General features: G+C 30.6%; 7 protein-coding genes and 3 non-coding genes across 10 annotated transcripts; 5 read left to right on the plus strand and 5 right to left on the minus strand.

Annotated features, from left to right (window-relative positions):
- Window positions 1-273: 273 nt before the first annotated feature.
- cgd4_2930 (vacuolar sorting protein VPS52/suppressor of actin Sac2-family protein) lies at window positions 274-2319 on the plus strand (the record flags this gene model as incomplete). Its single annotated transcript, XM_625878.1, has 1 exon — window positions 274-2319. The coding sequence occupies one exon, from the start codon at window positions 274-276 to the stop codon at window positions 2317-2319; it is 2046 nt and encodes a 681-aa protein (XP_625878.1).
- A 52-nt stretch (window positions 2320-2371) lies between these two features.
- Window positions 2372-2445, plus strand: cgd4_2935 (the record flags this gene model as incomplete). Its single annotated transcript has 1 exon — window positions 2372-2445. It is a non-coding gene; the product is annotated as a tRNA-Val (tRNA).
- Window positions 2446-2799: 354 nt separating this feature from the next.
- cgd4_2940 (TPR repeat protein) lies at window positions 2800-3129 on the minus strand (the record flags this gene model as incomplete). Its single annotated transcript, XM_625879.1, has 1 exon — window positions 2800-3129. One exon carries the CDS (start codon window positions 3127-3129, stop codon window positions 2800-2802), a length of 330 nt encoding a protein of 109 aa, XP_625879.1.
- An 890-nt stretch (window positions 3130-4019) lies between these two features.
- Window positions 4020-5087, plus strand: cgd4_2950 (hypothetical protein; the record flags this gene model as incomplete). The annotated part of the gene is made up of 1 exon (XM_625880.1): window positions 4020-5087. One exon carries the CDS (start codon window positions 4020-4022, stop codon window positions 5085-5087), a length of 1068 nt encoding a protein of 355 aa, XP_625880.1.
- A 3-nt stretch (window positions 5088-5090) lies between these two features.
- On the minus strand, window positions 5091-6017 carry cgd4_2960 (ERCC4/XP-G-type excision repair nuclease; the record flags this gene model as incomplete). The annotated part of the gene is made up of 1 exon (XM_625881.1): window positions 5091-6017. A coding segment is annotated over one exon (927 nt), but the record flags the coding sequence as incomplete, so codon positions are not given.
- A 221-nt stretch (window positions 6018-6238) lies between these two features.
- Window positions 6239-8134, minus strand: cgd4_2970 (RAD1, NH2 terminal ERCC4-like helicase domain; the record flags this gene model as incomplete). Its single annotated transcript, XM_625882.1, has 1 exon — window positions 6239-8134. The coding sequence occupies one exon, from the start codon at window positions 8132-8134 to the stop codon at window positions 6239-6241; it is 1896 nt and encodes a 631-aa protein (XP_625882.1).
- A 149-nt stretch (window positions 8135-8283) lies between these two features.
- On the minus strand, window positions 8284-8355 carry cgd4_2976 (the record flags this gene model as incomplete). Its single annotated transcript has 1 exon — window positions 8284-8355. It is a non-coding gene; the product is annotated as a tRNA-Thr (tRNA).
- Window positions 8356-8608: 253 nt separating this feature from the next.
- Window positions 8609-8683, plus strand: cgd4_2975 (the record flags this gene model as incomplete). The annotated part of the gene is made up of 1 exon: window positions 8609-8683. It is a non-coding gene; the product is annotated as a tRNA-Ile (tRNA).
- A 123-nt stretch (window positions 8684-8806) lies between these two features.
- On the minus strand, window positions 8807-10129 carry cgd4_2980 (RhoGAP domain containing protein with a Sec14D domain at the N-terminus; the record flags this gene model as incomplete). Its single annotated transcript, XM_625883.1, has 1 exon — window positions 8807-10129. A coding segment is annotated over one exon (1323 nt), but the record flags the coding sequence as incomplete, so codon positions are not given.
- Window positions 10130-10649: 520 nt separating this feature from the next.
- Window positions 10650-11993, plus strand: cgd4_2990 (glycosyl transferase; the record flags this gene model as incomplete). The annotated part of the gene is made up of 1 exon (XM_001388033.1): window positions 10650-11993. The coding sequence occupies one exon, from the start codon at window positions 10650-10652 to the stop codon at window positions 11991-11993; it is 1344 nt and encodes a 447-aa protein (XP_001388070.1).
- Window position 11994: the final 1 nt, after the last annotated feature.

Raw genomic sequence — 11994 nt, forward strand, 5'->3', positions numbered from 1 at the left:
CTTTTCAACAAAGTCCTAATTGACCTCTTTAAAAGACATGACATCTTATACAAATATTAATTGTTGATCTAAAAACAAATTTTAAAGGAAAAAAATTATAAATGGGTTTCTTTATCTATTATAAACTTTATTTACGTTAGGCAATGATAAATACTTCACAATTGTTATAATTCAATAAATTTTTTTTAATGCATTTAATAAGTTATACATAGTGTGGGGTAAAATAAAAACTTCGCGGAAATGGGCAAAATTTATTGCAATATTAATTAAACAATGAATAAAGGAGCTGCATTATTAGAATTATCTAGTGAATGGTTTTTGAATAGCTATAAAGGTTCAAATGGCGACTTAAAATATGCAAAATTGATTTGTAACCGAAATTCTATAACAGATTTAGCTAAAAATGTTGGGGAGGAACTTCATTATCAACATTTCATTAATACAGTTATTAAATTGGGAAGTAAAATAGTTGAATTTAATAATATTAATTCAATATTTTGCTATTCTGTTGACTTAGTTTATAGTTTGTTTTCATCATTACAGAATGAAGTATCGATGCATTCGATTAAGGTAGAGGCCATTAAAGATGAGTTTATTATGCTACAAAATAGCTTAAAGTCAATTAAACTTTTGCACGAAAAGATTCAAAATTTCATTGATAAAACAGTTGTTAGTTATGATTTAATAGATGAAATAAAGAATGCCGAGCTCAATAAGGATTATTATATTCCCTTGAAAAGTTTGTTAGACAAATTAAATACTATAAAAAACACGTACATTAGAAAAACAAAAATAGGAAGGGAACTTTATTTATTATATAGCTCATTGTTTAATATTGTTGTAAATAGAATGAAGTGCAATTTAAATTCGTTATTTTCTAATAAAGAATCTATGTTCATAATAATGGAAACAGGATATTCAAATTCGGCCACATTTTCTGAATTAATCAGATTGAGTAAAGTAATAAAGCAATTAACCTTGAATGCAAATGAAATTGATTTTTTTAGGGAAAGATATATTATGTTTGCATCAAGGCTGTTTTCACAAATTGTTAAAGAAATAGAAGGGCTTTGCCAGAATAAATACGAACAAGGTGTTATAATTACTTCCAAGGATTATGACAAATATCACTCAGTACTATTCGAAAGAGAACAAATTTTAAACAACTTTTATTTGTTGATCGGTGAGCCTGTAGAGGAATCATTTTTTTCAAAGCCAAAAAAGGTATTTAAAATAGAGGAAATTTTTTTTAAATCACAGAAGATGATATATAAGGCATTCATATCGATCTTCGAATTTACTAGGCAACTTTTTGATAGTGCATTAAAGGATATTCTACATCGAATTTTTGGTGATCATTTGATAAGGACTTTAGAATTATTTCAACTTTCAATATTGAAAACAAACGATACTATCGGGCTATCAATATTGTACAACATAATGCTCAAATTTAAGCGTCTTACTGAATCAAAGTTGAAAGTCTTTGTAAATGCTATAACAGATTCAAGTTCTTTGTTTGAATATTACGGCATGCAAAGTAAAGCAATTTACATTTCATTGGAGTCTTCAATTATTTTACAGATTTATTCATTGTCTTCTCTCTCAAACCGTGAATTTATCAAATTATGCATTTCAGACAAACGACCGCATCTAAATCCTATTACTCGCAGAGTTTCAGAATTATTAACGGTTTTAACAAAACTAATAGATGAACCAGATGGTCACAACGATCAAATAAAGAAACTAATTGACAGAGTTCAATCATCCCTAATCAATTGGTTGCTGTCATCAAATGAATTTTTGCAAAATGAAAATTACATTGGGCCTGAAGAAGGTTGTATATTTATAATTAACAATGCTGACGCAATAATTTCAGTGTTACGAGGAAAAAACGGAATTTCTTTAGATAATTTTCAGCATTTATTCCGTGAATACACACAAAAATATATTGAATATCGCTTGAATAATTCATATTCTGGAATAATGCAAGTTGTTGATTCAAAATTCTGCTTAAGGGAAGTTAATCTAGAATATATTAACAAAATACTCACAAGCTTTAATAACACTTGGAAAAAAAATATTGATATTGAATTGCAAGCTACATTAACGTCATTTTCAAACTTTCATACAAGCGAGGAGATATTAAGACTGCTTGGAACTACCGTTGCAATGAGGTATTCCAAGTTCATAAATGTAATAAAAAATGAGTACGAAATAAGCGGATTATTGGAAAAGAATAAGGTAGATATTGAGGTAATACTGGATTACATTCAGAGTTGTTTATACCCTACTAATACAAGAACTGACTTACTTACCTGAATTTCTTAGATTTTAACAATATTTTTATTTCTTTTGTTGGTTACACGTAGCAGCGGGCTTGGTCTAGGTGGTTATGACGCTTGCCTTACACGCAAGAGATCACGAGTTCGAGTCTCGTAGCCCGTATTTTACGGTTTTTTCTTTTTGCACGACTTCTAGTCTTTTCGAGTTCGACCTAAAAAAGAATCATATTAGTTTATAATAATATAATTTTCACAGGGATGAATAGGTTTTCGATTTAATATTTAGCAATCATTTAATCAAGATATCCTATTTTACGAAAGCATTCACTACTCTTGTCGGACAAATTTTTGAAATAATATTGATAAAATTCCTTCCAACTTTGGAATTAAAAAATAAATCGAAGCACTCTACTAATACTTTTAGTAAATATTGCTTTGGTTTTACAAAAGATTCTTCATTGGTTTTTGAGTTTTTGAATAGCGCTTCGCTCTATTGAAAGTTATTTTTTTTTTCAAATTAAATTGTGCAACTTACAATTTTTTTGCTTTTTGAAATGTATTGTTTTTGCTTTAACAGAGCATTATACCTAACTTTTTTGAACACAACATTGTTGGGCTCAACTTTCAAAGCTATATCCGCACATTCAACGCATTGTTTATATTCGCTCAATTCGAATAGCGCTATACATTTGTGGTGTAATGCTTTCAAATTATTCGATTCATATTCCAGAGCCTTATTTGCATAGTGTATAGCGTTTGGATAGTCTTGGAGCTTCAAGTACGCAATAGATAGATTAGAGTCCAATTGCATTTTCAAGACCTTAATTTCCTTGTCTTTGTCTGGCATTTCAGAATAAACATTTTTTGACAAAATATAACAACATGACCTGTATGCTCTAAGCCAATGCTCAATAGCTTTCTCATATTCTTTATTATTAAACTCCTTAAATTTTAATCATGAAAAAAAGTCGGGCATATTTCCAAAAACCTACCTCATTTCCTTTCTCTTTTGCCGTTGGAGTCAAATTATCATTGAGTTGAAAGTCAGATGTTTCGTCACAATTTACACTATGCCTAATTTTATCAATTTTTTCATCAATCATATTTGTCCCTGGAATATCAATTAACAAAATTTCATAAAATTCTTGGCATGAATTAAAAAAAAAGGCCAGTGCGCGATTAATACTCACAAGACGGCGCTAATGTCAAATTTCTGCACAAAAAAAAAAGCATGCACTTTGTTATTAAGGTATTAAAAAAAAAAATCAGCTCATATAGATCTCAGCTTTAAAGCGACTAATAGTGAATAATATAATAAATTAATACATTTTTAATTAGTAGAACTTAAGAAATTTTTATTACAAATTCACAAGATTTTTAGAAATTAGCATTTTTATATCCAGAAAAAAAATAAAAATTGCAGTATAGTCTTAAAGCGTAATGTCGTAATTCCTCATCTATTATTGCAGGTACCCAGATTGATACCTATTTATACATGCTTCAATGATATTGATTAACATACTATTTTAAAATTGTATTTACAGTGAATTATTTCAATAAAAAAAAAAAAAAATTATTGGACTGAGGTGTTTGCTTAATTATATTATTGAATTTATGTAGAGGAAATCTAGATAATTATTGGCAGTGGGATTTACTATATTTGTAAATCAATCAAATATATGCTTCCAATATTTCATATATAAACCACTGAGTGAAGAGGTTTTTCCAGCGAAATCGATGTGCAATTCTTACTCTGAATGGAATTCGTGCATAAATAACTTTGAAGATCCAGATGGTTTTGAAGATATATACAATCCTGGAGTAGGCTCAGTTTTTACCACAAATCAATTTCATGAGCTTACTTTACCTGCAAGAGCAACAATTGGAGATGAATATATTTGGGTTTCTCAAGAAGTAGAAGAAGATAGTGTTCATTCGAACCAAAGATTATTCGAAGGTTTAAATGCTACTCAAGTTTGTAATGAACTGGAATATTCAGAGGCTCCCAACTATTGGAATAATAATTTTAGAGAGTATTTAACTAATTTTCAAGCACCTAATCAGAACATATATTCAAATACAAACCAAACTTCATTAAATGCAGATGACACATTTTCTTTAAGCAATAATTGCGGTAGAGTATCATCTGATAACTCATCAGTCTCTCACACGTCTACCTTGCATGGTGTTTGGGTCGTTCCAAATAGAGATAGCGATACTAATTTAGTGACAAATAAAAGTAAATTCGATCATTCATCGGATGATGTTTCATCTTCTATTGAAACGAGCAATTCAGAAATACGCAGGAGGCTTCATTTTTCACGTCAAAAGTCAGATATAATGATCGATGGAACACGAATTAAAACCGATAACCATAAATATAAAAATAATGATGAGATTTCCATGTTAGTTGCTTCCGGAGGAGCTCCTTTAGGAAGGCTTGATGAAATTGGGGGAGTAGAGTGGTATCCAGAAAGACAATCTTGGAAAGTCGTTGGACACACTGGAATCTCTTGGTGCGTTAGAAGGAAAACATGGCGTGTTTGGTTTATTACATCGGGAGGAACAAGAGCGACCAGATCATTTAACCCCAAAGAACATGGAACAGTTGCCGCTGCGCTTAAAGTAGCAATTGAGTTTCTTGAGCACAAGCGCGCAGAGAAGTCGCCAGCTCAGAAAAATTTAAGAGGTAGAGCACGACGTTCGAATTTATATTCAAACAGTTTTGTTGATGGTTTTTCAAAATCGAATAATCTGTCATTAAATGAAAGTACTTATGAACATGCTAGCGATTTAATAAATTAACAATTATCTCAGATTAATATTTTCCGAGTAGCCCTCATGCAATGCTCTGAAAAGAGATGTTCCAAATGAGATCCCTAAATGGTTTATTAAATTTTCCAATGGCGTATTAATTATTTCTTTAATTGAGCGAAAGTTAGAGGTAAGAACTTTAATATTTTTGGCATTTATCCCAGGTAGATACCTTAGAAATGCAGTTGCATAATAATTGGATTTGGTTGAGTCTGAGGATACTTTTCTTTTTTTACCTTTAGATTTTTTTTCCTTTTCAATTGAAATATCATTTGCTTTAAGAATTCCAGTATTCAAAGTACTAGCATCTTTTAGATTAGGTTGCTCTCTATCTTTCTTGATGCGGAGAATAACTAATGAAGAAAATGACGAATTGCAACTCCAAATAAATTTAATATTAGGAAAATGCCTTGTTAGAAGAATTAATTTCAAATAAATGTCGCAAGAATTAAACTTCATTGGCAAAAAATTTTGTTGCATCCCTTGATGATTTAATATTTCTATCAAGCTATTTAATTCAATTAGTATTACAGGGGTGGAATAATGTTTTGAAATCCATTGCAATTGCGTGAATAGCCTTCCATTACTAAGTGAGTTGACTAAGTCAGGTAGTGACTTCCGTTCAATACATACATCGCGAGATATTACGTAATCTCCTATTTCTAAACTCATAGGAATTATTTTAACTCCTTTGCAAAAAAGCTGATATGGAAGAGATGACCTAAATTCTCGTATATCTACGATTATTTTTTGAATATCATTTTCTTCTTTATACCGATCTTGATAAATTGAGGAGTTGCTAAGCTTTGCTAATATTTCACCTTCAGTTATGTCACTTAACGGCACAACTAAAGTTTTTTTGTGCCTTTCAAGACCTATCCATGAGAGTTCTTCACTTTTTATTGCGTTAAGGAGCTTTTCCTATAGAAATATTATTAATTATAAAATATTTGAATATTGAAACTTACATGCCTAAGAGAATTCTGAATTGTAATCATAATTACCTGTATATACAATTTTATACTTTTCTCTGAAGTTGCAGTAAATAATTCGATTTCCCTGAGCAATGAAATGTCGGGATCCAACATTATAATTAGATGCGGTGAATGTAATGAGAGTATATTCCAGAATTTCCCTAATAATTAATTAGATTTTAGAAGAAAAACGATTGTTTTCTTACCTTGCACATTAACACTCGGATGACTAATGATTATTTTTGGATTAATTCTGTCGTTTTTGATTATTTGGTTCAAATCATTATTTTCAGATACACTCAAATTTGGGATAGAATTAATTATTAAATCATTAGAAGAGTATGAGTAATTTAGATTACTATTATTTTTAATTAGTTTTGATAATACGTCTCTAAGCTGATTAAAAGAATGAAGTTTTTCATTAGAATTAGTACAGGTTGTAGCCCCAAAAGAAGATATTATTTTCGTAATTATATTCGACACTCCAGACGCTAAATCAAATTCGATATTTTGTAAAGTTTCAATTAATTTCATAGCAGAAAAATTTTGTGGGCCATTTAGTACCAAAAATTCGACTTCAGCAATTGTAAGGTAGAATTCATCAGGAATAATAAGTAGAACTCTATATTCTGGAACTTTATGCACAAAGTTATTATTCAATATATTCGAACATATTTCCACATATTTTTCATTTATTTGCGAGTATTCGTTTTGATCCAGGCCATATTCGATACCATCCGTTTCTACAAAAATGGTTTCATCACAAGTTTTTGTTTCAGCATTTTTTCCCAAAGAATTTAAGTTAGAGTTCAATTCAATTTGATTTTTTTTGACTGAAAGCCTAACATATAAATCATTTTCTTGTAATAAAGTAGAAATATCATCATCAGTGAGTTCTTTACCAATATTTGAGATAATATCAATTAATTGAATATATACGGGATTAACCTCAAGAGAAAGAGTAAAAGGAGTTTCAGATCCACTGCTATTATTATTAGCTTCATTGTTGATTCTAAATATTCTTGATCTTGATACTTTATATAAAGTTTCAAATTCTGTAGTTAACATCCAAGAAGTATCAATAAGTTTTGATGATCGAATGCATTCTAAACAAAAAAAGAATTCAGATGCATCTGATAAATATAGCAATTCAAGCAAATTTCTTAAAGATATAATATCCTTTGTAATTTGTTTGTGTTTAGACGTCATTTTATACCACAAATCTTGCGTTAATGACTCAATTTTATTTTTTAATTTTTTTGATGAGTTATATAGCAAGTCATACATGGTTAATTCAATGTTTGGATTAAATTTCAAAATTTCGTGTAGCCCTTTTTCCAATAATATTTTAATGCACTTTTGTATAACATAAAAGTATTCAGTTGCCTTTACTGACTTTTCTATTACTTTTATTTTCTGAGTAAGTTTAAACGATTCTTCAACAATAGTATTATTTCTTGGGTATAAAAATAAATCAGTTGCCCCTAAATATCTCATGGTAATTCCGGGCCCAAAATATCCCTGATTTAGAATTTCTGGGCGTTGTGAAATTCCTTTAATGAACCCATTTGGATTTTTGCTTTTAAATAATTGTAGAATAAACGCATCATTCCAATTTCTAACATTTAAGCTCTCTGCATTAAATAATATAATACCATCTATATGTGAAAAATCGAGCTTTTCTGATAATAGATCGGTTAATAGGATTCTTGAAGTGATAATATATATCCCACCATTACTATAAAATGCCTTTCTTTTGTTTAAATTCATTTCTGAATTAATAGCCACAAGTTTACTAGAAAGAAGAGAACCATTTCTCGTAAATTTATCTTTATTTTTATCATGTTGCTTTTGATCCATATTTTGCACAAACAGCTTAAAAGAATCAACCTCAGGTACTGATAAGTTTAAAATAAAAATAGAATTCCCTGAATTGATTTCTGTGTTAGTCAAGTAGTTGTAGATGATATTAAAAATACCAAGGCCTTTACTTAGGATGATTAGGCAAGACTTGTGATTATTAATATCATTTAGTATTGATTTTTGAAAAGGTAATAGCTGCATTTTTCCCCATTAAAAATATATTCAAGAGATATGAATAAATATAATATCTGTGGTTTAACATAGTACAATTTTTAATAGTATACTTATTAAACAATGGCAATAAGTTACAAAATAAAATTCTAATTCAAATACGAATTTTACCAAAAATCAGCCCACGCAGGGGATTGAACCCTGGATATTTCGCTTACGAAGCGAACGCATTACCACTATGCTACGGAGGCTAACTAGGTGTGCACTGGGAATTAAAAGCTAATTAATGAAAGCAAAAATTAATATTCAGTAGATTTTATGTACATAACTATCAGATTTTATCTAATAAAATATTTTTTTTTTTTAGGCAGCGGTACTAATGTTAAGTGCCGATCTACAGAAATAACTTGTTGGCTACAAAAAAGTTTAATACAAATTAAATTATTCAAAATGGATACTTCAATATTCGAATAACTTTAATTTGCAGCCGTCACACAGTGAGTTTCTCCTGTAGCTCAGCTCGGTTAGAGCGTCGGTCTTATGAGCCGAAGGTCGCGAGTTCGATCCTCGCCGGGAGAATTTTTTTCATAGTCTTTGCAAGAAAATAAAAAAAATTGACATTAATTCCTTAATGAATAAACGAGCGATGAGACTATAGCAATTGGCAAGAATAGATATTGGTTTCAATAAGAAAAAGCGTTCTCAGTTGTTTTCTTCACTCTCAACTTCGTCTTTGTCCTCGGTTCCTAGTAATTCTGGTTGCCCTTCTTCCTCTTCTTCCTCTTCTTCTTCTTCTTCTCCTTCTACTTCTTCTGCTTCTTCCTCTTCTTCAGCCTCTTCAAGTTGCTTCTTTCTGAGGTTCTCTTTTACTTCACGCAGATGGTCAAATGAATTAATATCGGGTAAAATATTGTTAAAAATACTTTGGCAATCTGAAATAAGTACTGTGATACATTCGACACATGGTGGAATGGATTGAAACATCGTAATGTTTTTCATACTATTAGGTCTACAAAATGCAGGGGATAAAATTTCAGCAATTTTATGTGCTGTCATATTATTAATGCTCGACTTTGTTGAAACAAAATGTAGGAAATCAACTAAGAATTTTATTACCAATTTTGAACTATCTGGTAACTTTGAAATAGTCTCCTTAAGGAAATTAATATAGAAGCTGTGGGCTAATTCATGGGTGCCTGAGCTTTTACATTGCCTTACAATTGAATGAAATGTTTCCGAACCCAGTAAAGGCTCATCCAAAGAGTTGAGTATCAATTTAAATGCAGACACTAGGGTAGATGGATCTGAATCAGCAGATCTGAATGGAACTCCACTATCAACTTCTCCAATTATTGAAGTAAGTTTGTCGGCAGATGTTTGTAAGCTAAACAAATTTGGGATTATAACAATGTCAGGTTTAGATAGCTTTTGGACGAAATCAACAATGACGGCTGGTATTTTACCGTATCCTGGAACATTATAACCATTACAAATACATTGCTCCAATAAGCTCATCGATAATAATGCCGGAGCCTCTAATCCTAGAAGTTCTGCATCATCGTGCTTAACAATAAAAGGTAGTCTATTTAGTAACTCTTCTTCTGAAATGTCAGGAATAAAGCGATATAATTCTCTTATTGAATCTGCATACTCGAGCTTTCTCATAAACCTCGGAGACATGTAAGAACTTGTAATCGTTAATAATGCACGATTACTTACACCATAATGAAACATTATCACTTTTTTTAGATTTTTTTTATATTCTGTAGGCAATAGAGAATAAAATTGCTGTAGAAAGTTTGAGCTGCCATCACTTAGAATATTTGTTCTAGTTAAACATTGAATGATAATAAATTCGGTTCTCACAAATTCTTTAGTGTAATGAACTGCATATCTCATTGCCTTATCAAGTTCATCTACTGTGGGAGGAAGAAAACAAGATACCAACATTATTACTGGCCTTTGAAGCACATCATCTCCTAAATAAAAAATAAACCTCGTTTCTTCATAGCTTAATATGGATTTTTAGGAAGTTAATTTTACTTGTTTAAGCGACGTTTATAGTATATTTTTGTTTACTTACCTATTAAATACTTTATCCTGAGTTGCTTCTATTATTGCTTCGTAATAGCTGGGATCGACTTCAGCATCCGAGTCCATGTAATATCCTGTATTACGTAGAAGCATAATAATTGGTTACTAATATATGAGAATGTTTGCTTTATTTTTGCCGAATGATTTTTTATTCCAAATAATTGCATTACTTATTAGATATTAACATGTTTCTACATTCCCGTCATGTCTTGGCAATATTGTTTCGACTAAATGTATTCAAATGGCCCGTGATAATAATGCCAAGAAAACTATTTATATTTTGCACATAACAATTCGTTTTCAATGTTATTGGTAGATTTAGTTCAATATCTTTTTATAAATGACTTATTTTCAGGCGGTATTACAAATCATTTCGACTGGGCTTAGTATGATATATAAATGAATTAGTACGCTTATATTGCATTTCGTATGTTACGATCTTTACCTGAATATGATTTTTAATTCTTTCAAAATTTGGAAGGAAGAGAGAAAAAGTACAATAGGATTTTTTCATCCTCAGTGTGGTAACTTTGGTGGGGGCGAAAAGGTATTATGGTGTATTATATATGAAGTTCTAAATGCCAATATAAAAAACAAGGTTGTGATATATTCTACTTGTAAACTTGATAAGACTGAACTTGTCAAGAAAGTTGAGAGTTTATTTAGAATCCCTTTAAACCGTCCCGAGTTTGTTTACAGGATTAAAATCGTCGAATTAAAGTTAGGGTTTCTTTTACAACTTGCATTTTTTAGACTCTGGAGTGTGAACTTAGCAGCTTTAATTGTTTCTCTGGAGGGTTTATTATTTAGCTGGCCATTTCCGGAAGTTTTTGTAGAAACAGCAGGATTCCCGTTTGCACTAATACCAGCAAGAGTTCTCCCAACAACTAAACATATTTCAACATATATTCATTATCCTCAAGTTAGAAAAGAAAATATTGAAAGTGAAAAGGAAAGGAATATTCTAAGATATTTTTATTTAAAACTATTCTTGTTTGTTTATAAACTTAGTATTGGTCTTGCAAACAAGGTTGTTGTAAATTCAAATTGGACGTTTAATAAGCTTAATGAGCTTTGGGAGAAAAATTCTATTGAAATGAGTGTTTGCTACCCACCTATAAATATAGATCATTCACTAAATAAATTAGTAGATCCAAAACTAAGAAAAAATGTGATTATTTCACTTTCACAATTTAGGGTTGAAAAAAATCACTTTGTACAAATACGAATTTTCTCTGGGGTGCTTAAAAGGATCAAGGAAATTATTAATAGAGCGAGCAAAGAAGAGAAAATTAGGCTTGAAAAAATATATGAAGAAATAAGGTTTAAAATGTGTGGAACTTCACAGAATTCAAATCCTAAATACAATGATTATCTAAATTCCCTTAAACAAATGATAGTAGATGAGAAGCTTGAAGAGAAGTTAGAGCTAGTTATTGATTCAAGCTCAACAGAGTTGCAGAATATTATGAGAACATCAAGGTTTGCAATCCACACAATGGAAGATGAACATTTTGGTATCTGCGTTGCAGAATTCGTCTGCTCCGGCTTGTTAACGTTCGCACACAAGTCAGGAGGGCCTGAGAAAGACATCCTAACGAGATTCGATGGACAAGATGTCGGGTTCTTGGCATCGAACATCCAGGAGTTTGTGGAAAAACTTGCACATGCAATCATTTACTATGAAGACCCAGCTATTCAAGGCATTTTAAACAATGCACTTAAGTCAGTATTTGAAAGGTATCAGGATAATATCTCGTTCGGAAAGACATGTTGGAGAGCTCTAAATATATAAC

Source organism: Cryptosporidium parvum, chromosome 4 (assembly GCF_000165345.1).
Source record: "Cryptosporidium parvum Iowa II chromosome 4, whole genome shotgun sequence".
Taxonomy (NCBI): domain Eukaryota; phylum Apicomplexa; class Conoidasida; order Eucoccidiorida; family Cryptosporidiidae; genus Cryptosporidium; species Cryptosporidium parvum.